General features: G+C 34.2%; 1 protein-coding gene across 2 annotated transcripts; it reads left to right on the plus strand.

Moving 5' to 3' along the window:
- The first annotated feature begins 250 nt into the window (after positions 1-250).
- On the plus strand, positions 251-16,889 carry ImpE3 (Ecdysone-inducible gene E3). Of its 2 annotated transcripts, none has more exons than XM_069829774.1 (4): positions 251-312; positions 3,346-3,475; positions 11,210-11,388; positions 16,637-16,889. In XM_069829774.1, exons 1-4 carry the CDS (start codon positions 274-276, stop codon positions 16,850-16,852), a joined length of 564 nt encoding a protein of 187 aa, XP_069685875.1. In that variant the 5' UTR covers positions 251-273; the 3' UTR covers positions 16,853-16,889. The 2 variants fall into 2 exon arrangements, with proteins under 2 accessions (XP_069685875.1, XP_069685876.1); XM_069829775.1 differs by having other exon boundaries at positions 11,216-11,388.
- The last annotated feature ends 10,369 nt before the right edge of the window (positions 16,890-27,258 follow it).

The raw sequence follows: 27,258 nt of genomic DNA on the forward strand, positions 1-27,258 counted from the left end.
CATTTCCATTCGAAACTGAAATCGTCAAATTCAGTGAAACCAAAAGCGCGTCCTCTCATTGTGAGTGCCGTGTCGAAGGTGCGGTTCAAGTCGCATTTGTTTTAGACGGAAACAAAACAAAAGTTGATAAATGTTATGGAAATGTTGAAGAAGAAAGTGGGTCGGATGCTATTACGGTATCTGGATGCAGTCCACGTAGCGATAAAGATGTTTGTGAGGTGGCGGACCTTTAAGAAAACAACACGCGTCACCAAGAGCTTAGTGAGTTTAGACATGTCGCCGGAACTGCTGCTCGTCATATCGGCCGCACAGGTAAGGAAAGAGGAGCTCTTTTGTCTGGTGGTAGCACAATAAATCTTTCTGTTGATATCCCAAATTTAGAAGCAAAATTGTACTCTAAGAAAATAAATACAGATTTAAGACGCAGGGTAAAAGTTGGTAATACTGTGATACGAGTAATATTGTGATAGTTCTTTTTGAGAATTTATTACAATTTTACTGAGCGCTAGAAGAACCGGTTTTGTGCAGAAACATGTCAACGAAAATCCTCTTAAGGGGAGAGGATGGTATTTTTTAAAACTTTTTTTCCTATTTGGTGTAAAATATTAATTTTTTGTATGTAGAGAGCTCATAGCTGTGGCAACTCAACCAAATAAAAATATTTTGAAAAAAAAATTATTCGGAGGCCCAAATTTGAAAAAAAAATATATATCCAATGCAGGATTGTACTAAACCGATATATCTACACCATTTTTAAAGATAGATTCAAACAGTTTTTTGCAATGTATTTGCAAAAGCGTGTTCAACAAACTGTCTGTAACAGAATTTTGATATTAGCCCCTACGTTTGTAAAATAAACAATGAAATTTTAATAACAATTTTCTGATTTCCTTTCTTGCAAACAAACGGATGTATTTTTAAAATGAAATCAATCAACACAATTCTGTTACAGAGAAAAGTTTCCTAATAGTCTAAAGAATATGTATTCTAAATTTCATGCATGTATCTTTAATAGTTCAGAAATTATATCCATTTTTGTCTGGCAATGTAGCAAAAAAAAATTGAAGTTAATGGAAACCGATAAAAGCGGGTGAGTGATTTAAAAATCCATAGCGCAGGAAGTTTAAAAATGACGTCTCAACATCCGATAAGGGCACAAATAGCCACAAAATGTTATGCAATGCATTCCACACATATCAAAGGGTATTTTAAAGAAAAAAATTCTTTTTTGAAAATTTAATTTACCGGAAACAACAATAAAAGTGGGCGAGTGATTTAAAAATCCATAACGCAGGAAGTTTAAAAATGGCGACTCAACATCCGATAAGGGCACAAATACCCACAAAATGTTATGCTATGCATTCCACACATATCAAAGTGTATTTTAAAGATTTTTTTTAATTACTCATTTTTCACCAAAAAATACCGTCCTCTCCCCTTAATAAGTTGATGCAAAAAACCGATCTTCCTCTCGCTCAGTAAAATTGTAATAAATTCTCAAAAAGAATTATCACAATATTACTCATGTCACAATATTACCAACCTTTACCCTATATGGATTTTAAAGAGCAGTAAGAGATTCATATAGTGATAAAATAACGACATACTTGGGAAACAAAATTTCGCTATACCATTAAGGGGTAATTTTTGTACCTTGAGAGTACCAACATAAGAAACATACAACTGTATGTGTTCCTTGTTTATCAGGCTGTACATAGTGTAATAAAAACAAATGCGATTGCACTGTACGCTTATTTATTGGTGGAATCGACGGTACAAAAATAAAACTGCTGCTCAGTGGAATAGTGTAATTCGGTTCACTATTTATAGAAAACAAATCACACGCGTGTTTATACGAACTGATAAAGAAAAACACTGAAAGTTGTAAACATTAATTTCAGTGGATATCATCACACAATAGAATCTATAAAAATTAATTATCAAATAATCAATAATTTACTTTTGCTTTTCCATAAATGAAATGCATATCAGCAAGTTGCAAGGGAAGTCAAAATATTATTTACGATGACAACTAGCTTACACCATGTTTATGAGAAATCACCACGGAACAGGTGGGCTGCAACTAAACTTCAAAAGGTTTGCCTGAGTTCGATTCTAGCTGGTTACAATAACATATACAGGGTGTTTCCGAGGTGATGTTACAAACTTTCAGGGATGATGGCAAAGGGCACATGTATCAATTTGAGATAGGAACCCTGGTCCGGAAATGAATGAGTCGAAAGTTATAAGCAAAAATAGTTTTGTGGAAATGGAATTGTAATTTTGCACCACGTGCCCTCCTTCCCTTAACTTTTGGAACAGTCGTGGAAAAATGATATGGGCCGGATGTCTTCTACGTGGGTACTTGCCCCGATACAATCTGTGAGCTTGTCTACTGTTCCCATTGGCTCATCCGTATCCGAAAATCAGGTCTGCATATTCCGCTCTCGTGTACTCCTCCATTTCACTAGGACTGATCGACTGGACACTGCAACTTGTACACATACACTGCTGTCTACAGACGTGCATATCAGGACCGACCATGTCCGTTACACATTACGCTATCTGCATTGCTTTAGTGTAGTTTCCTGTCCCCATCCCTCAGACAGCGCACTGAATGAAATACTGTAAGTAGACAACGTAAACAACGTCAGATGAATACAGTATGTGTAAGATGTACAGATAAATACACATAAATAAGGTGTACAGAGGAATAAAATTATTTCATTTCCACACAACTATTTTTGTTGTCATTTCCGGACCAGCGTTCCTTATCTCAAATTGATACATGTGCCCTTCCCCATCATCCCTGAAAGTTTGTAACACCACCTCGGAAACCAACTGTATAGGCTTGTAGATACCAAACGGAACGTTTCCGAACATAGGTTCCAATATGAAAGTTGTTTGTAATTGTCTCCTCCATCACTCCTGAAGGTTTGTAACACAGTCAATGAATCACCCTGTATATGAATTTTGAAGGTTAACGTAAATACACCGTCTAGTAGTTGGATTACATATTATTTAAGGTTTTTTCTCAAGAAATTTATGTCAGAAATGTTTAAGAGTGTATAAAAATTATATTTGTAAAATGCTTCTAATCCAGAGGACCTCGGTTCATTTCTCGGAGGAAAGTATGTATTTAAGTAATTTTTATGATGAGTAGGTATGCGTTTGCAATATGTTTACTTGAAATATAGCCTTATGTCAGCGAAACCAGCTGTTTTATTATGTTGTACCGTTTATTCAATGCAAGAGGACGGAAAGGGGTAGTGTCTACAATGCTGAAAGCAGCTGATTATTGTAATTGTGGTAATAATTTATTGTACTACAATGTCTTCATTGCAGGCGGTGCTAGGGGTGAGTGTGTACCCCACTGGCACCCCCACTTACAGTGACTCCTTCATCCCTGCAGCCACACAGCTCGTGTACAACGCCATAGACCACACAAATTACTTCGGAAAAATTTCAAGAACAGGTAGCAGAATAGGGATATCATGAACTAGCACCAACAGATAGCGCGCGTGTACTTTGAGGGATGCGCTTTGCGTGCGCATTTGTTTTTCGGTATATAAACATTGAGGATATACGTAGTGTATTAGTATATTAAATACTCTTAAAAACAACTAAAATGGCAAATTTTTGTTATGTTCCTATATGTAAAAACCAGGGTAAGCTTTTTGCCTTCAATCAGGTCCCGAAATATTCTCAATATATATATATATATATATATATATATATATATATATATATATAATTTGAACTGGTAATGGAAATTACGGGAAAACGGCTGAACGAATTTTAATAAATGACCCCTCATTTTGAAGCTTGGAACCCAAAGTTTTTCGGAAAAATAGTAGTTTTCAGTGAAATGTCAATTTTTCAACATAATTTTCCTATTTTCAAAAATCCATCTGTCGTCAGTTTTGAGAACTAGCTAATTGCATTTCAGAATAAAACAAAACACACACTACAGTAAACAATATTACACGAAGGCCATGATCTGCAAGAATGCTGACATATTTAGAGCTCAAATTAAATTGGTTATTAAAAATTTAACTTACTAAAAATAATTTACAGGTTCGATTCTGTGGTGTGTATTTTTCTGGGTACAACTGTGTATTGGATATTAAAAACTGCAAAACTTGAGGTGATTTGATGACATTATTACCATTAAAAATGAAATATTATTATAGTTAATGCCATGATGTGACTATTTTTCATTAATTATACATATTAATGCTATATTGATGACATGAAAGTGAAAGGTTTTGAGGTTATATAAGTAGATGTAGAGAATATCTTAAATTAGATTTTGATTTCTATATTTTACTGAGTGGCGGCTATATAGTATATATAGTATATGTTACTGAAAGCTATAAAACTTACGTAAGATAATATTATTAAAAATCATATATTTTTATAGTTATTAATCAAGTGGGTTTGGGTCTTTTTCATATATTTAATGGCGGTGTGGTGTAGATATTTATATGCGTGGTTCTCTTCAGTATTGGATCGAGAAAGAGTATCTTTCATTGTTATGGAAGCAAATAACTTTCAGAATGTCTGGTATTCTTCATTGAAAATAAATCTGAAAAATGTTTATTTGAACGTCTAATGAACTTAGTTTGCAGCATTTGCTGCACAAGCCACTAGTATGCTTTAAATCTAAAAATATATATATATATATATAAGTAATTAAATTGCGCCTCGAAAGTGCTAGCTATTAAATAAAAGTAACTACTTCAAGTAAGGAATTGTTGACTACAGTTTCATTTTGGAAGGGGAAAATGAAAAAATTAATAAAAATATATGTAACCTCGACAGCAAGCTGTGTTAGCTTAGATTATATGCAGTAGTTGTAGGAGTCTCCGAAGTTTACGCCTGCAGTAAACTCTCGATTAACTGGGATGTTTATTATCCAGGACGATCCGTAGTGAAATCCATTTCGTGAATAATGTTTTTAATGTACTGTACCCTAATTATTAAAACCATGTTTTAACTTCAAATTTTTAAAATCATCCCACACAGTATTCAAAACTGCATGTCCTTAACCTACAAAATGCACGACTAATCGTGATACTACTGCGATCATATTATATCATCCCATTAAAAATTGCATTTGATCTTTCTGCAACTACAGAAAAAAATACAAGGAATTCAATCTCGATAGTCCCTTCCCTATAAAAAAAAAACACATTAGTGGCTGCATATCCTGTTTTTAGCGTACGGTCCTTAAATACTAATGATTAAAGAGGGCAATATTCACTTTCGACATAGTTCCTTTTTTTTTATTCGTGCACCTCGTTCTCAAAGTTCTCGTTTAGGTCCATGAACATTCAATTTACTCGTATCTATATTCTGCATACTGCAGATTTCCCCACCCATCTCTTAAGGGGAATCGCTCAATATTATACAGGTTTACGTTATTATTTATTGTAAACTAAATTAAATTATGAGGTAAGAACATGCTGAATTATATTCAATTATAGGCTACTAGGTTATACAAAATAATTGTAAATATAATTTTGATACGCACAGAAAACTAACAAGCGGGAAACGTAATCAATTGTAGCATATGACATAACATAGCCCTACAACATGTTGCGCCGCATGGAACGCTCCTGCCATCTAGCGATAAAACTTCGCATAAGATATCCCTATTCAATAACACGCTGATGATAATACAAACTCAAAGAAACTTTTCCAGACAACTATTTTTATACTCGATTCCAGAGTTGAAATTCCTGAGAATTCAAGTGGAATTTTCCTTCAACAATAACAAAGTTTTGAAAGTTTGCTTTCCCGACTACCCTATATCATTACTCTTCAGGCAACTAGACATTTTATCTATAGAAAATAGATAAAAATGTATTTTCCTATGTCCATAAATTACCTCTTATCCTTACAACTCCCTTGTAGAAAACCTTTGTGGCTAGCATCTAGTACGCAAGACTGTCATGCAAGTAAGTCCGATATTCAATTCCCGGCTCCGTAGAATAAAGACTAAACCGTAAGTAATGATATTAGTTTGAGAAGGTTATTCTTTGAGATATTTCAAACAAAAATGTCTAATACAATTTTACTCGTTTTTGCTTCCTTTTCGAGATAAAAATTGTTTTCTATGAAATTTCATAGCGTGTTTTAGGAAAGCCATTGATTTAATTCCCAATATACTCAGTCAATTTAAGAGAGCAATGTATTATGGTAATAAATGATTGAAAGAATTTTAGTTTTGTTCTTCAAATGTGCTGAAATTTGATACGAAGAAATGTAACTTTTCGTTCTGCAAAGGAATTTTATTCATTCATTCATTCATTCACTTATTTATTTACTTATATATATGTTGCCGATTTGCTAAAACTTCAAACTTAATTTTCTAATTAACCGTGCATTTAATCACAAAACGTAATACAGGTGTTGTATTAATTTACGTGTACCCTATCGTCTCTTTCAAACTGCAAGGTTATTTCACTTCCACCCTGTATATTTATTTAATTATTAATTAATTTATTCACATATTTACACATTATTTATTTCTCTATTTGTTTATTTATTTATTTATACATTTATTGATTTATCTACTTCTATATTCATGTCTGTTTATTTACGTATTAATTTATTTATTTACCTATATAATACTAATAATATTCATAATAATAATAATAATAATAATAATAATAATAATAATAATAATAATAATAATAATAATAATAATCCGTGGCGCTACAGCCCGTGAAGGACCTAGACCAACCAGCCGACTGCTGGCCTCACCCCCACATGCCGAATCAGAGGTGGACGATCATCCAACCAGAATGGAGGTATCGTGTGGTTAGCACGATGATCCCCCCAGCCGTTATAGCTGGTATTCGCAACCGGATTTCGCTACCTATCGTAGCTCCCCAAGTGCATCACTATGCTGGGTGGGCACCGGTCCCATACACTGGCCGAAATTTCACGAGAAAATTTCTTCCCCGATGAGGACTCGAACCAGCGCGCATTCCGTAACACGAGTCCTAGGCGGGATGCCTTAGACCGCGACGCCATGGCGCGGGACTATTTATTCACCTATTTACTTATTATTTATTTTTTTATTTATTTATTTACTTATTTATTCATTCATTTATTTCAACTGTAGGATACCTGCAACCACGACACAGTGACTCTACTGATACTGAATGACAATAATAATAATAATAATAATAATAATAATAATAATAATAATAATAATTTTGATTGATTGATTGATTTATTGATATAGTTCACAAGTACAAAACTTAATAATATAACAAAAGATCTATAAACAAATGTAGTTCTACATACTAAATATACAATTTCCTAGACTCATTATTTTAACGCAAATCTCAATAATTTATTGGTTCAAACTTGCACTTACGTCTGGTTTTAGTACATGTTTAAACCAATAATGATAACCATTAAGACATTAAACCTTATTTATCTGCTCCTTTTCACAATTTAATTGTAATTATTTAGGTCTTACTTTACATAATAACTTATTATTCCAAAAAAATGTGATCAGATGTCGACATAATGTAAGTCATGAACCTGAATTAGCTGACTCGATACATTCTATATGTAGGTTAATCTTTATTTCTTACAATATTTCCTTGTCAGCAGAAACGTTTGCGTAACTTCAATGAAGACTATCACATACCAGCTTAAACACAAACTTGCCAAGTTGCTTACATAATCAACCTCAATTTAGTTTCATAATTGTGTCTCATGTAGTCATTATCAATTCATTACTATTATAATGCCTACTAAATTTATTATAAATGCAGTATTATTGAAATTAAAACATATTAGTAAAGCAATTTACAAAGTCAAAATTATCTTCTGAACCTTTACTAAATACGAGTAATATAGCTATCGGAATACATTAATAACTACCTTAATTCTCCATTTTCAATTTTTATTATTTTAAAACTTTGACGTAATTCTATCTTATTTACAAAACCTGTCTGCTTATCTAATTTAATTAATAATAAGTGTTTCTAATTTTAGGAAAATTTAGTCTTTGCTGATGCCTATCTCTTAGTAGGTAGTTTCGTTCAGTAACTATAGTTTTGATTGAATCTACTTTATTTCTGATAGAGTTTCTATTAATAATAATAATAATAATAATAATAATAATAATAATAATAATAATAATAATAATAATATACTGTTTGAAGCCATGTTCATTGGAATTCGTTTTCCTTATTTTGATGGATACTACCATGTCTCAGAATATTGAATGCTTTCTTAAACACCCTGTATACAACATCAACATCATATCACACGTATATGTGTGTGTGTATATATATATATATATATATATATATATTTACTAATAATGTAAGGTGCTGTACAAATTTGTATGAAACAAAAAAGACAACTCCATACTTACATTAACGTTGAGTTATAATTTGTAATGTATTATATTATACATTCGTGGAATAGAACCCTGAAGATCAATATCTCTTTAGTGAAATTAGGAACATTGATGGTCTGATGTTGGTACTCGTGAAAGAAAACATGAAGTGCCGCGTCGAAATGTGCCTAGGTGAGGACCTGATGTGATATGCATGAAAGTAGTTAAATATCCTTTGAATTTTACTATTTTATCTCCATTTGTTTCTGAAATATAGGCAAGATATTGGGTTTCGTTCTGGAAGGGTCACTCTGTATTTAAGAATTCACTGTAATTTAGTGTAATATGATAGTAAGAACAAAGATGGCAAAACTCTTCCCTAGTTATACAGGGTGTTTCCGGGCTGGTGTTACAAACTTTCAGGGTTGATGGCGAAGGGCACATGTATCAATTTGAGATCAGGAACCCTGGTCCGGAAATGACCGAGTCGAAAGTTATAAGCAAAAATAGTTGTGTGGCAATGGAATTGTAATTTGGCACCACGTGCCCTCGTTCCCTTAACCTTTGGAACAGTCGTGGAAAAATGGTATGGGTCGGATGTCTCCTACGTGGGTACTTGTCCCGATACAATCTGTGAGCTTGTATACTGTTCCCATTGGCTCATCCGTATTCGAAAATCAGGTCTGCTTATTCCGCTCTCGTGTACTCCTCCATTTCACTAGGACTGATCGACTGGACACTGCAACTTGTACACATACACTGCTGTCTGCAGACGTGCATATCAGGACCGACCATGTCCGTTACACATTACGCTATCTGCATTGCTTTAGTGTAGTTTCCTGTCCCCACCCCTCAGACAGCGCACTGAATGGAATACTGTAAGTAGACAACGTAAACAACGTCAGATGAATACAGTATGTGTAAGATGTACAGATAATAATCTCAACTGGGACTTGCAAATCACAGAAACCTGCAGAAAAGTATATTCTATTATTCATGTGCTAAAAATGATAAATGTTCATCTCCCCTCTTGCTTAAAAAAGTCCCTTGTGCAGACCCTTGTATTTCCCTATTTTGACTATGCGGACATTTTACTGACTGACCTCTCCAGCGACAACAAAACGAAACTTCAACGTGCTCATAATTTGTGTGTACGTTTTGTAAGCAATGTTCGTAAATATGATCATATTACCCCATCCCTGGAAGCAATAGGTTGGCTTAAACTAGATAAGAAAAGAAATTTACATTCACTTCTCTTTCTCTTCGAAATCTTGAACTCTTCTATTCCTTCGTACCTGTCGTCTCGCTTCACTTACCTTTCTTCCCACCACAATCTGAACACACGCTCTCGTCATGAAACAATACTAACAATACCATCCCTTCGCACCTCCTCATACTCATCCTCTTTCATAATAGCCCTGCCAAGACTCTGGAATTCGCTACCTGCTAGCATCAGGGACTGTCGAAATAAAATTGAATTCAAACGCAAACTTACTAGGCACTTGGTCAGTAATTGATTTCTTGTAAATAGTTTCCTTAATCTTACTTACTTACTTACTTACAAATGGCTTTTAAGGAACCCGCAGGTTCATTGCCGCCCTCACACAGGCCCGCCATCGGTCCCTATCCTGTGCAAGATTAATCCAGTCTCTATCATCACACCCCACCTCCCTCAAATCCATTTTAATATTATCCTCCCATTTACGTCTCGGTCTCTCTAAAGGTCTATTTCCCTCCGGTCTCCCAACAAACACTATATATGCATTTCTGGATTCGTCCATACGTGCTACATGCCCTGCCCATCTCAAACGTCTGGATTTAATGTTCCTAATTATGTCAGGTGAAGAATACAATGCGTGCAGTTCTGTGTTGTGTAACTTTCTCCATTCTCCTGTAACTTCATCCCTCTTAGCCCCAAATATTTTCCTAAGAACATTATTCTCAAACACCCTTAATTTCTGTTCCTCTCTCAAAGTGAGAGTCCAAGTTTCACAACCATACAGAACAACCGGTAATATAACTGTTTTATAAATTCTAACTTTCAGATTTTTTGACAGCAGACTGGATGATAAAAGCTTCTCAACCGAATAATAACAGGCATTTCCCATATTTATTCTGCGTTTAATTTCCTCCCGAGTGTCATTTATATTTGTTACTGTTGCTCCAAGATATTTGAATTTTTCCACCTCTTCGAAGGATAAATCTCCAATTTTTATATTTCCATTTCGTACAATATTCTGGTCACGAGACATAATCATATACTTTGTTTCCTTAATCTATCACAAATATTTCAATATCCAGTAATTTCATCACTATACAATTTTGTTATTCTAGGTTTAATTTGTAATTCAGTAAATATAAAATATTCTTTGTGTTTCTATGATAAATTATCTAGCTTTCATTAGTCAGGTAATCTTTTCGTACTTTGATTTTATTGTAATTGTAATTGTAAATGTAATACTAATTGTAATTTTATTCGTCATATTATAGTTGGAATCTCCTGGTAGAGGGGCAGAGAAGGCCTGACGGCCTTATCTCTACCAGGTTAAATAAATAAATACTAATACTAATAAATACACATAAATAAGGTGTACAGAGGAATAAAATTACTTCATTTTCACACAAATATTTTTGTTTGTAACTCTCAACTCAGTCATTTCCGGACCAGGGTTCCTTATCTCAAATTGATACATGTGCCCTTCCCCATCATTCCTGAAAGTTTGTAACACTAGCCTGGAAACACCCTGTATTTCTACTCTGTTCAGTATAATTTCAAGGAACACGCCTGGTCCGGTACATAGGCCAGAAGAATTAATAGCCATGAGTGTTGTTTGTTAGCTACAGCGACCACGGACCACAGGCCTTTGAAGCCCGCGAATGAAGGCCCTAAGGAGAGCTTCCCAGACGAGGTGGGCCGGGCTACGAAACGCCCTCAGACACCGATCCAGAAGCAGCTGTTGGCCTTACATTCCGCCCTTACAAAGGAAGCCAAAGAGCAAGGCCTTGCCAAGTTCCAGGTGAGACAGCAGCATTTCTCAAGTGCGATAAAAATAAAGTTCACTATGTCTGCGATGTTTTGTGATTAGACTATTTCGTTTATATGACGTCATTCCATTTTCGACCAATGCAGTGTAATGAAATTTTGAATTCCAACCAATCACAGTCACACTTTGCGATAATTTTTGCAGCTAGATTTATCGCTATCAATTTATCGCATGGTCGTTCTTTTGTTTAGTCGTTGTCGCCAACTATTTCCCCGTAAATTGATGATCATGAATACATTAAGATGCAACTACACGGTTAAACTTTTCTTTCAACTTTAAAGCAATGAATGTAGGATTGATATTTAATACAGGGACATCATTTTATTTTTTCTAACATTTTTAATATTAACCTGGCTATATCTTTGGATTAAAGGTCTAGAACCGGAAACACCGCTTGCTCCCCCTTCCAAGACTGGAGTTCGATGATACTGGCGTAAAATAGAAATTACTTTACTGGGTATAGGAGGGAAGAAAAGTAGTTCATCCATTTATGTAAACTAGGAAATATCGCAATTTTGAGTGTGATAATTTTCATTAGGTTTTTGTTTAATCAAAATACAGTACTGTATTAAGAATAAGTGTTTTTACTCACGAAGTGAGTTATCCATGCGGACGTATTCATTATGCAGTGTATATTATACTGTCTACAGCACATTAGCGTACAATATAGAGAATGAAGTTAAATTGAAAAATAATCATAATATGGATATTTAAACACATTTTTGAAAATGGTGGCCGTTCATTTCGATACAGGCTTCAGTTCTAATGTGCATATTATCGCACTATAGACTATTGTACCTAATTCCAATTACCAATTTCGTCCTTCGTACAAGTAACTCATGTTGAAATAATTCTATACCTACTCTATAAAAGAGTACCTTACGTACTGTAAATTCAATCTTCACTTCTGCCCGATCCGAAAAGATAAAATTACTCAGACATATTATCTACTGTCCGTCCAAGTGGTTATGTCATAGGGTTGTAGAAAGGGGGGGAATCGCGTAAGAGTTAATTACTTAACGAGGCCCTTTTATTTAAGTTATTTTAAACAGTTGTATAATATTACGTAGACGTCCAAATCCTAAAAGAAATTAATGTTCTCAGAAAAGAGCTAAGACAGCCCAGCCACTAGCCTTTACAGAGGAGCGAACAGAAGCAGGTGGGGGAAACCGGGATGCGACGTAGGCAAACGGACGAAAGTACCTGTGCGAAAATATGATTCAATATCGGAAGCTATTTCGTTAATGGAAAACGCGAATATATTTCTGGAACGTACTGTTTACTATGACCGTAAGGCTGCTATGACTGTATATGCGGTCTTGGATCTGTGTGGAGCACGGTTGAACTTCATTAGTAGAAGGGGTGGGAGTGAAGTACATTCAAAAAGTCAGGTACAATAAAAATTGAAGTAAAAATAAAATGATGTCCCTGTATTAATTAATATATTTACGCAATGAAGACGACGTTCAAAACGGCGCACCATGTAGACACAAAATCTTCATGCATCTTAATTCAACGTACCTTTTAAACTTGATTCTTTCAATATTCTTCCCAGATTGCACGCAATCGCGATTGGAATATTGAACTGTGTAGATGCAGCTTTAGTTCCGTTACACACTACAGCGAGAATGCGTTTGTCGAGCTATAAAAAATGCTTTCGTGTAGCACGAGTACCGGTCGAAATAAGGCACAGCTGACATTTGTCCTGCTCCCACAGGTAACTTAACCTATAATTGTAGCCTGTAAAATTTGTATCTTGTGAATGAAATTAAACAATTAATAGAAAGTCAGATGTTCAAATTTATGTAACATCATCGCATATCAAACCCAAAGACCTTGCATAGTAATAATAAGGTCTTTGATCAAACTGCCTTCCATATGGCGTAATAAATTTCGTGTTTTAATTAGGCCTATCTATACAGAGATGGCTTCACTGTGTAGCAACATGTCTCGCTGTGAATACATAAGCATTGGTATATAGCTGTCCCCACTGTTACTGTTAAATTAATTTATGATTTCAGCAGATAATGAAAATGTATTTATGTTATAATAATAAGAGAAAAGTGCAGTACATGTAATTAACATTGTTAAACCTGTATTTCGATTTTCGCAATTGGCATTACTGAATAATAACATCGAATTTCTTTAAAGCAGTAATCGATATTCATCTACGAGTATTTCAACTTCACAATGTCTGAATAGGTTAAGTGTTCGTTAATATACAAATATTAACATTTTGTGATCGAACTTTAGGGATAATATTATTTACATCTTTATTTTACTCACGAAATAGTCCTAATATTACTATAGATTATCCCATGTGAAGTTACCACAGAGAAGTGAATCAGATCTGAATGCAGAGGATGAAGGGTAATGCAGCCAATGCGGACAGAGGGCACTCATAAAACTCGTTATGGTTAAATCTACAGCCCTCAGATCTTTCCTTCGTGAGTACTGTAGTATATACGCGGACTAAGGGCAGATATAATAGGAAAAAGGACTAAAATAATGATTTTTTTATTTTTACCATTATTAAATCATTATAGTTCTATTATACTTCAATTATTGATATAGGTGTTCCCCACGGCACAGTTCTAGGCCCTATTCTTTTTTCAACTAGCCATACCCGTGCGCTCCGCTGCACCCGTTAAAAATAAATATAAAGTAATAACATAATTAAAATAGGACGTTTGATCCAGGGAACATTCGTGTTTGATAGAAGGATAAATCGTTTAATATGTTACTTAACTAAATTGTAAATTTTGGTCCAGAGAGAAAAATCATTTGGTGCAATGACAATTCCTTTAACATGTTTCTTAATTTATTACATGCAACCATAGTTTAATGAAGATTGACATATCATTTAGTTTTAATGTGTATACTTTATATTACTTGCTATATGTTTCAGAAGTTACTGTAATAACATTGTAGAATTATGTCCATCTAGAGAAACTACACTTTCCAATGGTGAAATAATAATTAAACAATTAATTAGCTTCCGATATTACTTCATACAAACACAGAAACATTCTCTGTACGTTGTGTTTAATAGTTTTCGATTGTTGTTGTCCAAGGCCCCTTATAGAAGAAGTCATTTGTTTTTATTTCAGTACAGCGCCTTAGATGGCGTTGCTATTGTAATTTTAAAACTCATTTATCTCATTAAATATCAGTCCTATCAAAATTTTGTGCAGAATAAAACGTATTGAAAATTATTTTTAGAGAAACGTTTGTTATGTAATATTTTTCGCAAAAATCAATAATAAGGGAGATATTTCGATTTATTTAATTCAAGCCCCCTTATAACCCCCCTTTTAAATAAAGTATTTTGAATGCCATATAGCCTAAAATCTAAGTTACAACGAACATAATTTATATTCTAATTTTCATATAAATCGGTTCAGCCATTATCGCGTGAAAAGGTAACAAACATCCAGACAGACATACAAAGAAAAATTTCAAAAAAGCGATTTTCGGTTTCAGAATGGTTAATTATACATGTTAACACTATTTTTATTTTATTTTTATTTATTTTTGTAAAATCGAAAATTACCAGAAAAATTTTAGCTACAATTTATTATTAGTATACCTAGATATATAGGCTATTATACAGAGACCGGAAGTTTAGGAATGATGAATCATTAAAATACGCAGACAAAAAATACGTATATGAAAGTTGTTTGTAATTGTCTCCTGCATCACTCCTGAAGGTTTGTAACAGATTCACTGAATCACCCTGTATATGAATTTTGAGGGTTAACAGAAATATACCGTCTAGTAGTTGGATTACATATTACTTAAGGTTTTTGCTGCTCAAGAAATGTATGTAAAAATATTTAAGAGTATGTAAAAATATATTATATTTGTAAAATGCTTCTAATCCAGAGGACCTCTGTTCATTTCTAGGAAGAACGTAAATACTTAAGTCATTTTTATGATGGGTAGGTATACGTTTGCAATACGTTTGCTTGAAATATAGCCTTATGTCAGTGAAACCAGCTGTTTTAGTATGTTGTACCGTTTATTCAATGCAAGAGGACGGAAAGGGTTAGTGTCTACAATACTGAAAGCAGCTTTTATCATCCAGTCTGCTCTCAAAAAATCTAAAAGTTAGAATTTATAAAACAGTTATATTACCGGTTGTTCTTTATGGTTGTGAAACTTGGACTCTCACTATGAGAGAGAAACAGAGATAAAGGGTATTTGAGAATAAGGTGCTTACGAAAATATTTGGGGCTAAAAGGTATGAAGTTACACGAGAATGGAGAAAGTTACACAACACAGAACTGCACGCATTGTATTCCTCACGTGACATAATAAGGAACATTAAATCCAGACGTTTGAGTTAGGCAGGGCATGTAGCACGTATGGGCGAATCCAGAAATGCATATAGAGCGTTAGTTGGGAGGCCAGAGGGAAAAAGACCTTTGGGAAGACCGAGACGTAGTTAGGAGGATAATATTAAAATGTATTTGAGGGAGGTGGGATATGATGATAGAGACTGGATTAATCTTGCTCAGGATAGGGACTAATGGCGGGCTTATGTGAGGGCGGCAATGAACCTCCGAGTTCCTTAAAGCCATAAGTAAGATATGTATTTTTCAATTGGTTATTTTACGAAGTTTTTTCAACTGCTTGTTTACATAGCATCTGAATGAGATGAAGGCGATAATGCCAATGAAATGAGTGCAGAGTGCAGCACCGAAAGTTACCAGCAGTTTGTCTTAATGGTGGAGGGGAAACCTCGGAAAAATCTTAACCAGGTATTTTGTTTCAACAAGGATTTGAACCTGGGCCCGCTCTTTTCACGGCCAGATATGCTAACCGTTCCTCCACAGCGGTGGACTACTGTATGTTGTAGATATGTTATTAAAATAGCTCCAAAAAGAATTACAGTTTATCAAAGTTTAAACATTAGGGTAATTTATTATGTAAAAGCTGTCTTCTTAACGAAACGGTCCACAAATTGTCATAAAAAACAGAATTTTACTTTCAAAACAATTAAAATTAATTAGTGGTGTACAGATGTTGTAAATTGAGCGTGGCAAATTTTATTTTCAGAAGACGGGTAAATTCTGGGGGAAAAAATTGAAATATGTTAAGTTATATTAGTAGAAAGTTTGTATTCTTCTTTGAGAAACAAGAGAATACTGGGGATTCTAGAAAGAGAAGTTTCTTAACCGTAGTGACATTGATAGTAATAAATTCTGCTATCGTACAGGGTTATTCCGAAGAGGTGCTTTCCGTTCTGAGAAACTCTTCCAAGAAGACTTCAGCCGAGCAACTGCGGATTGTGCTCCAGGAGGCTGTGGACCGCGGAAACATCAAGCGAGCGGACACCAAGGAATTTGCCTTGGAGGCCATCAAGGACCTCGAAGACGAAAAAAGCGAACTACGCAAGACAATTGCCGATCTCAAGCCCGTACAGTATGTCTGATTGTACACCGACAGAACAATAAACAGCTTTAGAAAAAGAGGGCTTGTTATTGAGTGTGTGCCCCGCAATAATCCATATATTATACAGGGTGAATCAAAACGTTGCGGCCAAACTTACGGGCCATTAACTGCTACGTTGATTTGTAACTTGTACTCCTACTTTGCTGAATATAGATTATTATTTCTTTCGTTTGTTGTCCATCATGTACTTTTTGTTGTCCATTGTTTACAGACAATTTCAAATTAGTCTACCTCTGAAAATATTGAGATTAGGACAAATGTTTATATGACATTTTTTGCTCAGAATGTCTTCGGAAATAAGCTCCGTAAGGGGCGGTAAATGCTTTTGAATCACCCTGTATACAAATATCTACTTGGAGATATCAGACTGTGAAATAATCAAAGGTAAGATAAATATACATAACGATTTCCCTTTCAATAAAACATATTTTCCCTTAAAAATTACTTCACAGTAACCAGCCCACTAAAGGACAGTACTTATTCATTGAATCCATACTTCAGGACTCGGAACATAGGTATACCTCTAGCGGAGGTTTCAATCCTATTAGGACAGGATAAAATTTAGTCCAGAGGCTCTACAGACGTGGACAAATTATTAGACTAAAATGTTTTCTTGGAAGCATAATATAATTCGTCATATCAACTATCAGTATAATTCACAGAGTCTCATATTGTCGTAAATATGATTGTTTACATTTTCTGGTATATTTTTCCAATGGTTAAGTATATTTTTTCAGGCTATTTTGGTACTACTGGTGTTTTAATTATATACTGCAGAAGATATTCTCCCGTGGCCTGCAAGAGGACCGGACATGAAAGAAATTGAAAATCTGTGATCGTTACTGAAGAAGAAAGTGAACAAAAAGAGGCTTACAACAAAACATGGACTCATGTAAGCCCTGTCTGATATCTGGCTAAATGATGCTGATATTCAAAGAAAGTGTCAAACTTTGGTTTCCAGCATCCCTGACAAAATCAACGTGTTAATAAAGTATAAATTATTATACAAAATATTAGTACCCTTCAGACTCAATTTTCTGTTCATTATTTCTGTGCAAAATACATTTTTGTTCATTATTTCTACCAATAAATACAGCTTCGTTGCACATATAATTAATTTAGTCTAATAATTTGTCCACGTCTGTAATTTAGTCTTGGAGGTTTTTGAGGGGAGAGGATTGTATTTTTTTTTACTTTTTTCCTATTAGGTGTAAAATATTAATTTTTTGTATGTAGAGAGCTCATAGCTGTGGCAACTCAACCAAATAAAAATATTTTGAAAAAAATTATTTGAGGGCCCAAATTTGAAAAAAAAAAAAAATCCAATGCAGGATTGCACTAAAACCGATATATCTAAACAATTTTATAGATAGATTCAAACTTTTTTTTTGCAATGTATTTGCAAAAGCATGTTCTACAAACTGTCTGTAACAGAATTTTGATATTAGTCCCTACGTTTGTAAAATAAACAATTAAAATTTAATAACAATTTTCTGATTTCCTTTCTTGCAAACGAACGGACGTATTTTTAAAATGAAATCAACTAACAAAATTCTGTTACAGAGAAAAGTTTCTTAATAGTCTAAAGAATGTGTGTCTAAATTTCCTGAATGTATCTTTAATAGTTCAGAAATTATATCCATTTTTGTCTCGCAATGTAGCAAAAAAAAAAAAAAAATGAAGTTACTGGAAACCGATAAAAAAAGGGCGTGTGATTTAAAAATCCATAGCGCAGGAAGTTTAAAAATGACGTCTCAACATCCGATAAGGGCACAAATACCCACAAAATGTTATGCAATGCATTCCACACATATCAAAGGGTATTCTAAAGAAAAAAAAATTGAAAATTTAATTTATCGAAACAACAATAAAAGTGGGCGAGTGATTTAAAAATCCATAACACAGGAAGTTTAAAAATGGCGACTCAACATCCGATAAAGACACAAATACCCAAAAAAATGTTGTGCTATGGACTCCACACATACCACAGGGTATTTTGAAGATTTTTTTTTAATTTACCCATTTTTCACCAAAAATACCATCCTCTCCCCTTAATGTGCTGGAAAACTCTACACAGCTTGAAGTCCTTCCCGAATGACTAGCACTCTGAATTTTTGAGTTCTGAAAAATCAATCGAACCCAACCGACTTTGAACCTGCAAACCCCTGGGTCTTTGCTTTTTATAAATCTTAAATTGTACTGACAATTTTCAAAGTATTAAACTCTGGATGTAGGAAATATAATAAGTGCGATGTTTTAAAATGATATACATTTTTGACTGCATACTACCATCACCTATCAGCATATTTTAATTATGTTTTATTTAACGACGCTCGCAACTGCAGAGGTTATATCAGCGTCGCCGGTGTGCCGGAATTTTGTCCCACAGGAGTTCTTTTACATGCCAGTAAATCTACTGATATGAGCATGTCACATTTAAGCATAGGCCTACTTAAATGACACAGAAGATCAGCACTCAACTAACTGCGCTACCCAGGTCGACTGTTAGCATATTACGTAGCAATATTTTTTCATACTAATATAATATTTCTTACATTATTTATTTATCTGTACATATTCATTCTTTAGGAGAGAGAAAGAGAAATAAATCGTCCGGCCTTAATTAAGGATGACTACGAGGATTCGGAAATTAATAGAAAATAAAAATATAATTAATTAAATATGAGTATTGTTATAAAAATGAAATGTAATAATTAAGCACCATTGATTATCAATTATAAAATAAAATCTTAGAAGATGACTATAAAATTATACTTATAAATAAAAGATTTTATTTAAAATTAGCATATCCTTAATTAAGGTCTTCTGAGTGGTATAAATGAAACTATATAACCTGCAGGGAATCTTTAAGAATTTGCGAGATGATTTTTGAATTTCAAAACATGGTATTGATAATTGTTTTAAAAAATTATATGTAAATTTTGGTAAAGAACTCCTAGCACCAAAAAATAAACCTGTCACTGACCGATTGAAGAGAGGGTTGTTATACTTGGAACTAAGTGGGGAATACAAGGTTCATAAATGGCCCTCTTTTCCTGTTCAACCTGATGAGCTTGGTTTAGATCTCTCTCCATGCGTATAGTTGGATCTATGATAATAGCCTTTTGTTGTTGCCTGCTTATTGCTATTATATCCGCTCTTCTGCGAGAGTCATCTTCAGAAATGCAGTGGACCTCTTCATGAACTTCCCAACCCTTGTTCCGAAGAAGACAGGCGATAGCTCCACGGACTCTATGATTATATTCACTCATTCAATTAATTCTATTTATTTAATTTATTCATTCATTTAATTAAATAATTATATAAATATATATTTTATTTATTTACTTAATTTATCAATTTAGCTTATTCATTTATTTCATTTGCTCTTTAATTCATCCATTTATTCACTAATTTGTTTATTTATTATTTTATTTATTTATTTACGTTATTTATTCATTAATTCAAATAATTAAATTTAATTTATTCATTCATTCACTTGATTAATTCAATTTATACTATGTATTTAATTTATTCATTTACTTAATTGATTAATTAAATTCATCCATCCATCCATTCACTCATCCACCTATTCACTCATCCATCCATTCAATAACATACTTATTTATTTTATTAATTTATTTAAATTATTCATTCAATTTATTCAATTTACTTATTCAATTCATTCGTTAATTTAAGTAATAAATTTATTTATTATTACTATTAATAATAATATTATTATTAATTTTACTTGAAGGAAGTAAACAGATAGGTTTGGAAGTAAATCCCGAAAAGACAAAGTATATGATTATGTCTCGTGACCAGAATATTGTACGAAATGGAAATATAAAAATTGGAAATTTATCGTTTGAAGAGGTGGAAAAATTCAAATACCTGGGAGCAACAGTAACAAATATAAATGACACTCGGGAGGAAATTAAACGCAGAATAAATATGGGAAATGCCTGTTATTATTCGGTTGAGAAGCTTTTATCATCCAGTCTGCTGTCCAAAAATCTGAAAGTTAGAATTTATAAAACAGTTATATTACCGGTTGTTCTGTATGGTTGTGAAACTTGGACTCTCATTCTGAGAGAGGAACATAGGTTCAGGGTGTTTGAGAATAAGGTGCTTAGGAAAATATTTGGGGCTAAAAGGGATGAAGTTACAGGAGAATGGAGAAAGTTACACAACGCAGAACTGCACGCATTGTATTCTTCACCTGACATAATTAGGAACATTAAATCCAGACGTTTGAGATGGGCAGGACGTGTAGCACGTATGGGCGAATCCAGAAATGCATATAGAGTGTTAGTTGGGAGGCCGGAGGGAAAAAGACCTTTGGGGAGGCCGAGACGTAGATGGGAAGATGATATTAAAATGGATTTGAGAGAGATGGGATATGATGGTAGAGACTGGATTAATCTTGCTCGGGATAGGGACCGATGGAGGGCTTATGTGAGGGCGGCAATGAACCTTTGGGTTCCTTAAAAGTGAGTAGGTAAGTAAGTATTATTATTATTATTATTATTATTATTATTATTCATGTATCTTGTGATATTACTCGTGACAATTTTGTCTCTGGTTTAATCTCATTATCCACTAACTGATGGCTTTTTTTTTTACACAATAAGTTCAGTATTGCTGACTTCTGCAATAATTAACTTATCGTCAATCAAACACATTACGTAGTACCTGACTCCACTCTAGTAACCCTGAGTTGCCTATTCTTCATATTTCGCACGTACATCACAGGACGATAATATGATTTCGTCTGAAGTTTCCGGGTAACAGGGGAAATCCTCTTGCACCATTAATCGCCGCAGATAATGTTAATCACGTACTAAGGGGAAGACTTTTGTGTATTCCACCACGTGGTGAATATTAATATTTCCAACGTTACGCAATTACATATTGTATAGTATCTGTCTTCAGGTTAACATAGCTTAGACGTGAAGGACCACGTAGATACAGGGGGTAGCAAAAAATAACGAGGCCAACAATATGGTGTTTTATTATCCTGATAATTAATTCTGTATAGAGATAAAGCCCTAGTAATAATGACAGGTGTGCACAGGGGGACATCATGTAAACAGGTTGTTGTGTAACAATAATAATTATTTATTAAATTAAAATTAAGTTTAATGTTTCGTTAAGCCTTTAAGGGGAGTCTGTACTTCCATATCTTATAATGTTACATTCTTCAATTTTGGGTACACTTTTCTCAGAAGTCATAAAAGATACAAATGTAGATGAAATTATTGGGGATCATTAGTGTGGGTTTAGGTGTAATAGATCAACTACTGACCAGATATTTTGTATTCGACAGATAATGGAGAAAAAATGAGAGTGTAAGGGTACAGTGCATCAGTTATTCATAGATTTTAAAAAGGCGTATGACTCGGTTAAGAGAGAATTTGGTATTCCAAGCAAACTAGTTCGATTATTTAAAATATGTCTCAGTGGAACATACAGCAGAGTCCGTATAGGTCAGTTTCTGTCAGATGCGTTTCCAAGTCACTGCGGGCTAAAGCAAGGAGATGCACTATCACCTTTACTTTTTAACTTTGCTCTAGAGTATGCCATTAGGAAAGTCCAGGATAACAGGCAGGGTTTGGAATTGAACGGGTTACATCAGCTGCTTGTCTATGCGGATGACGTGAATATGTTAGGAGAAAATCCACAAACGATTAGGGAAAACACGGGAATTTTACTTGAAGCAAGTAAAGAGATAAGTTTGGAAGTAAATCCCGAAAAGACAAAGTATATGATTATGTCTCGTGACCAGAATATTGTACGAAATGGAAATATAAAAATTGGAAATTTATCCTTCGAAGAGGTGGAGAAATTAAAATATCTTGGAGCAACAGTAACAAATATAAATGATACTCGGGAGAAAATTAAACACAGAATAAATATGGGAAATGCCTGTTATTATTCGGTTGAGAAGCTTTTATCATCCAGTCTGCTGCCAAAAAATCTGAAAGTTAGAATTTATAAAACAGTTATATATTACCGGTTGTTCTGTATGGTTGTGAAACTTGGACTCTCACTTTGACAGAGGAACATAGGTTAAGGGTGTTTGAGAATAAGGTGCTTAGGAAAATATTTGGGGCTAAGAGGGATGAAGTTACAGGAGAATGGAGAAAGTTACACAACACAGAACTGCACGCATTGTATTCTTTACTGACATAATTAGGAACATTAAATCCAGATGTTTGAGATGGGCAGGGCATGTAGCACGTATGGACGAATCCAGAAATGCATATAGAGTGTTAGTTGAGAGGTCGGAGGGAAAAAGACCTTTGGGGAGGCCGAGACGTAGATGGGAAGATGATATTAAAATGGATTTGAGGAAGGTGGGATATGATGATAGAGACTGGATTAATCTTGCTCAGGATAGGGACCAATGGCGGGCTTATGTGAGGGCGGCAATGAACCTCCGGGTTCCTTAAAAGCCAGTAGGAAAGTAATGTAGAAAAAAATAGGGCATATACAACATATCTTTATCTATACAAGTGGTTAAATTAATTTAAAATTCCACTGAAAGGCTGAGAAAAAAAATCATTGATAACATTTTTTGCATTAAGAATTACTTCAAATTATTTTTTTTATATTTTCTGAAGATAGAAATAAACTTAATTTTTTAACCTACTGTGTAAAATGCCATCCCATTGATACTGTATATTAATTTCAGCCTTCTGGGTGCAATACGTTCTGAGAAAAGTGTACCAATGTCACAAAAAATAAGCAAGTGCAGAAAAATGGTGTCAAAGTATCCATATCTTGCAATGTTAAATTCCTTAGTTTTAGATGCACTTTTCTCAGAAGTGATACAAGATGCAAATGCAGAAAAAATAGGGGATATGTAACACACTTTTTTGTATACAACCAGCTGAAGAAATTAAAAATTCCATTGAGCAGTTGCCAAGAAAAAAAGTTTCCTTTAAATATAACTTTTTTGCATAAACAATTACTACAATATTTTTGCTGAAGGTATGGCTAAAAGCTGACAATTAGAAAAAATAAAATCACATAATTTTACAAATATTAAACTAGCGAAAAAGGGTCAAAATCAAAATTTAATTTTTTTGTCAAAATTCGGTGTACAGGGTAAGAATAATTTTTTACGCGATATCGAAATCACAGATTAAGAGAAATTGTTTTTAACACGGCCACCTTGTATAAAGATGTAAATCAATGAAAAAAGAAGCACCAAATTACATTATTCATTTATTAATTAATACATCATCGTTATTTTTGGACTTGCCTATACAGGGTGTTCTGAAAAAAGGTTTCAATATTTAGAGAGGAGGTAGTATGCATCAAAACAAGAAATAAAAGTTCTACAAACATGCGTCCTAAAATTAATATCTACTGAGTAACGAGTAAACAATTGCCATCACTATAACAGCAGGTTATCTTCCACTGTGAGCTCTTTGGCAAGAAACAAATTACACAGAATGCAACCGTTTGCCACTACGTATTTGTTTGCGTTTGTATCAAGAGGACACTTAAGTAGACGGCAGTACGTTAGAGTTTTCGTGTCTGTAATACGTGTAGTGTACATTTTATATCATTTGTTTCATGCCAAAGAGCTCACAGTAGAAGATATGCTGCTCTTACTGACGGCAAAATTTAGTCATTTCTCAGAAGATATTAATTTTAGAACTCAAGTTTGAAGGACTTTTATTTCTTGTTTTGATGCATACTATCTCCTTTCTAAATATTAACTTTTTCAGAACACCCTGTATAAAGAGATAATATCCAGGATGGCTGGGTAGTTAATTTCAAGAAATTCTGAGATGCATATAATCTCTTAAAATATTAAAAAAAAAAAAAAAAGGCCAGCTAATATAGTAAGTACAGGTTACACATTCCATTTGATCTATGTTGTATAGTAGGAGCATAATATGGGCCAAGAATAAACAAATGGAGTTCTTTAACTGATGAATGCATTGCTGGTGGTATCGACGCAACAGTCATAAGGGGAAAGGTTGTAATTTTTGTTAGTACTTTTCTAGATTGGTAACGCAGAAAATATTCTACGTTAGAAGTTGCGCGTGAAAAGATAGGCCTATGTCTCTATAGCTAAGGCTTCATTGTGATTTGCGAAATAAGAACTACCTTTTGTGTGTTAAAAATATTTCATTGTACCCTCTGTCAAATAAAGTAGTCAAGTATCTCTTTCAATGCATGATGTATTTAAAATAAATAAATATTTATAATTCTTTAACATTCATTCTTAAATCCAGTAGATACACACTACTGGTACTAAAAATACATATATTAGTAAATTACTGAACAAAAGTTAACACAGTAATGTATTAATGCATTCCTACGACAATAAGATATAAACACACATTATAGAGGATTCCAGGTTAAGAGAAAACCATTGGCATATGGGGCTATTCCATCAAATGACCAGTTACCATAGAAACGCCTGCCTACCTCAGAGCTCCTGTAGAGAGTACTAAGCGAGGCCAAAAAACCAATGTTTTTTTTTTTCTTAACCTGTAATCTTCTACACAATCAGATATCAGAAATGAAGTTACTATGGTAACCAGATTTCAGCTCACAGATGTTTATTATAACCTACCCAGATGGCTAAATTTCCATTAACAATAATTGCAAGTGCAAGAAGGAAAGAATGATACACATTTTATTGCCTATTTACGTGATATCAATACATTTCAGCAGTTCAGTACATTTTTCCGGTCTTTGACAACAGTAAATGTTGCTCTTCTGAGGTAGTAATGTTCTTTTAAGAAGACTGCACTATTCATAATGCGGAGACCAATTCGTTTACTGTGTTTAATTTGTTTTTGTACACTTCGTCTTTCATTCACCCACAAAGACAAAAATCGACAAGATTAAAATCTGGTGATCTTGATGGCCAATACAAGTGGTCATCGCAGCCGATCCATCGTTCAGGAAATGTAAGATTTATATGAAGTGTCATCTACGGCTAAAATGTACAGGGGCTCCATCATGCTGGAAGAACATGCCCATTCTTGTAGGCAAGTGAACTACAAACAGCTGTTTCTCTACACTCATTATGGACAATACTGCCCTGAGACTATCTCAGAAGATCGACATGCAATGACGCAAATGCAAAATTGGGGTGAAAATTAAAAACAACCCTAGTACTATTTAAAAGTAATCAATAATTATAATATTTTTGCTTCATTTCTATTGTTATAATTATTCTTTTCAAAATATTTATTATTTATTTATATCTAAATAAGATTCTGTTTTTTGCTTCTCCTGAAAAAACCTTTCTACATTGCACTTACGCCGTTGCTGCTCCGGAATATGGATTTGTCGTTCATGCATACCATTTGTAAGGCGTAACTTTCAAAAACTTTCATGTCCACACCCACTGAAAATATGACACATCTTTATATGAATATTTTTACTCACAATAGTTGATACTGTCACCTTCTAAATGTTTACTATTCATCTTGAATCACCCTGTATAAAACGTGACATCAAACGTTGATTTGTTACGACCAGAAATCCAACAGATTCATTTCTAACTCCAACGTTGTATTAGGCTGTTGCTTAGCAACGAATGTTCAAAGAACAAGCTCTTACTACCACAAGACGTCACAGATGGCGTTGCTATGACAATGGTATGTAAAACATTGAATTTATGTGATGCACGGTTGTTATGGCGACGAGAGGTGAAGAATCAGTTATCAGTCACTGTGGGGACAACAAAGCTGCCAGAATAGTGGAGTAAGCTCCCCAGGAGAGACCGACAACGGTGCCGATGATCTCGAGGAAGAAGATGGCCACTTCTTCCACACTGGGAGCGCCGTCACGTATGGCAGTCTTGTTGAAACGGGCCTCATACAGGGAATGTACCATGCCACGCAGGCGTTCCTGGAATTCAGCCTCTGTCTCCAGTTTGTTGAAGGATGCCAAAGCCAAGCCAGCCTGAGGAAGTGTAGCGATCATTTTATGCATGATTATTTTTAAGAACCTCCTCGATACCTGCTATGAAATTTGATGTTTATGAAATCCGCTAGTAGTGTCGGAATTTCCTTTGTGCTTACTACTTGAAATGCAAATATCTCGGGAACAAAACCGATTTTCAAATCAATGTTGAACGTTTCACAAAATATTCAATAATAATTCGTGAAATTGTGGCAAGTAGTCATGGTACGCTAATATGTCTTTAATGTTGCTTACTTCTACAAACTCCAAACTGGATTTTTTTACTGTCAGGATTAAGCAAAGTCCGGATTATTGGAGTCCGGATAACGAAATTTTAAGTTTGAGTTTATGCAGGGTTAGTTAAAAGTCCCGCACCACCTAAATAACTTTTGAAGCATACGGTTCAGTGACATGAAACTTGGTATGTGGGGATAACCATATACT

Source organism: Periplaneta americana, chromosome 6 (genome assembly GCF_040183065.1).
Source record: "Periplaneta americana isolate PAMFEO1 chromosome 6, P.americana_PAMFEO1_priV1, whole genome shotgun sequence".
Taxonomy (NCBI): Eukaryota; Metazoa; Arthropoda; class Insecta; order Blattodea; family Blattidae; genus Periplaneta; species Periplaneta americana.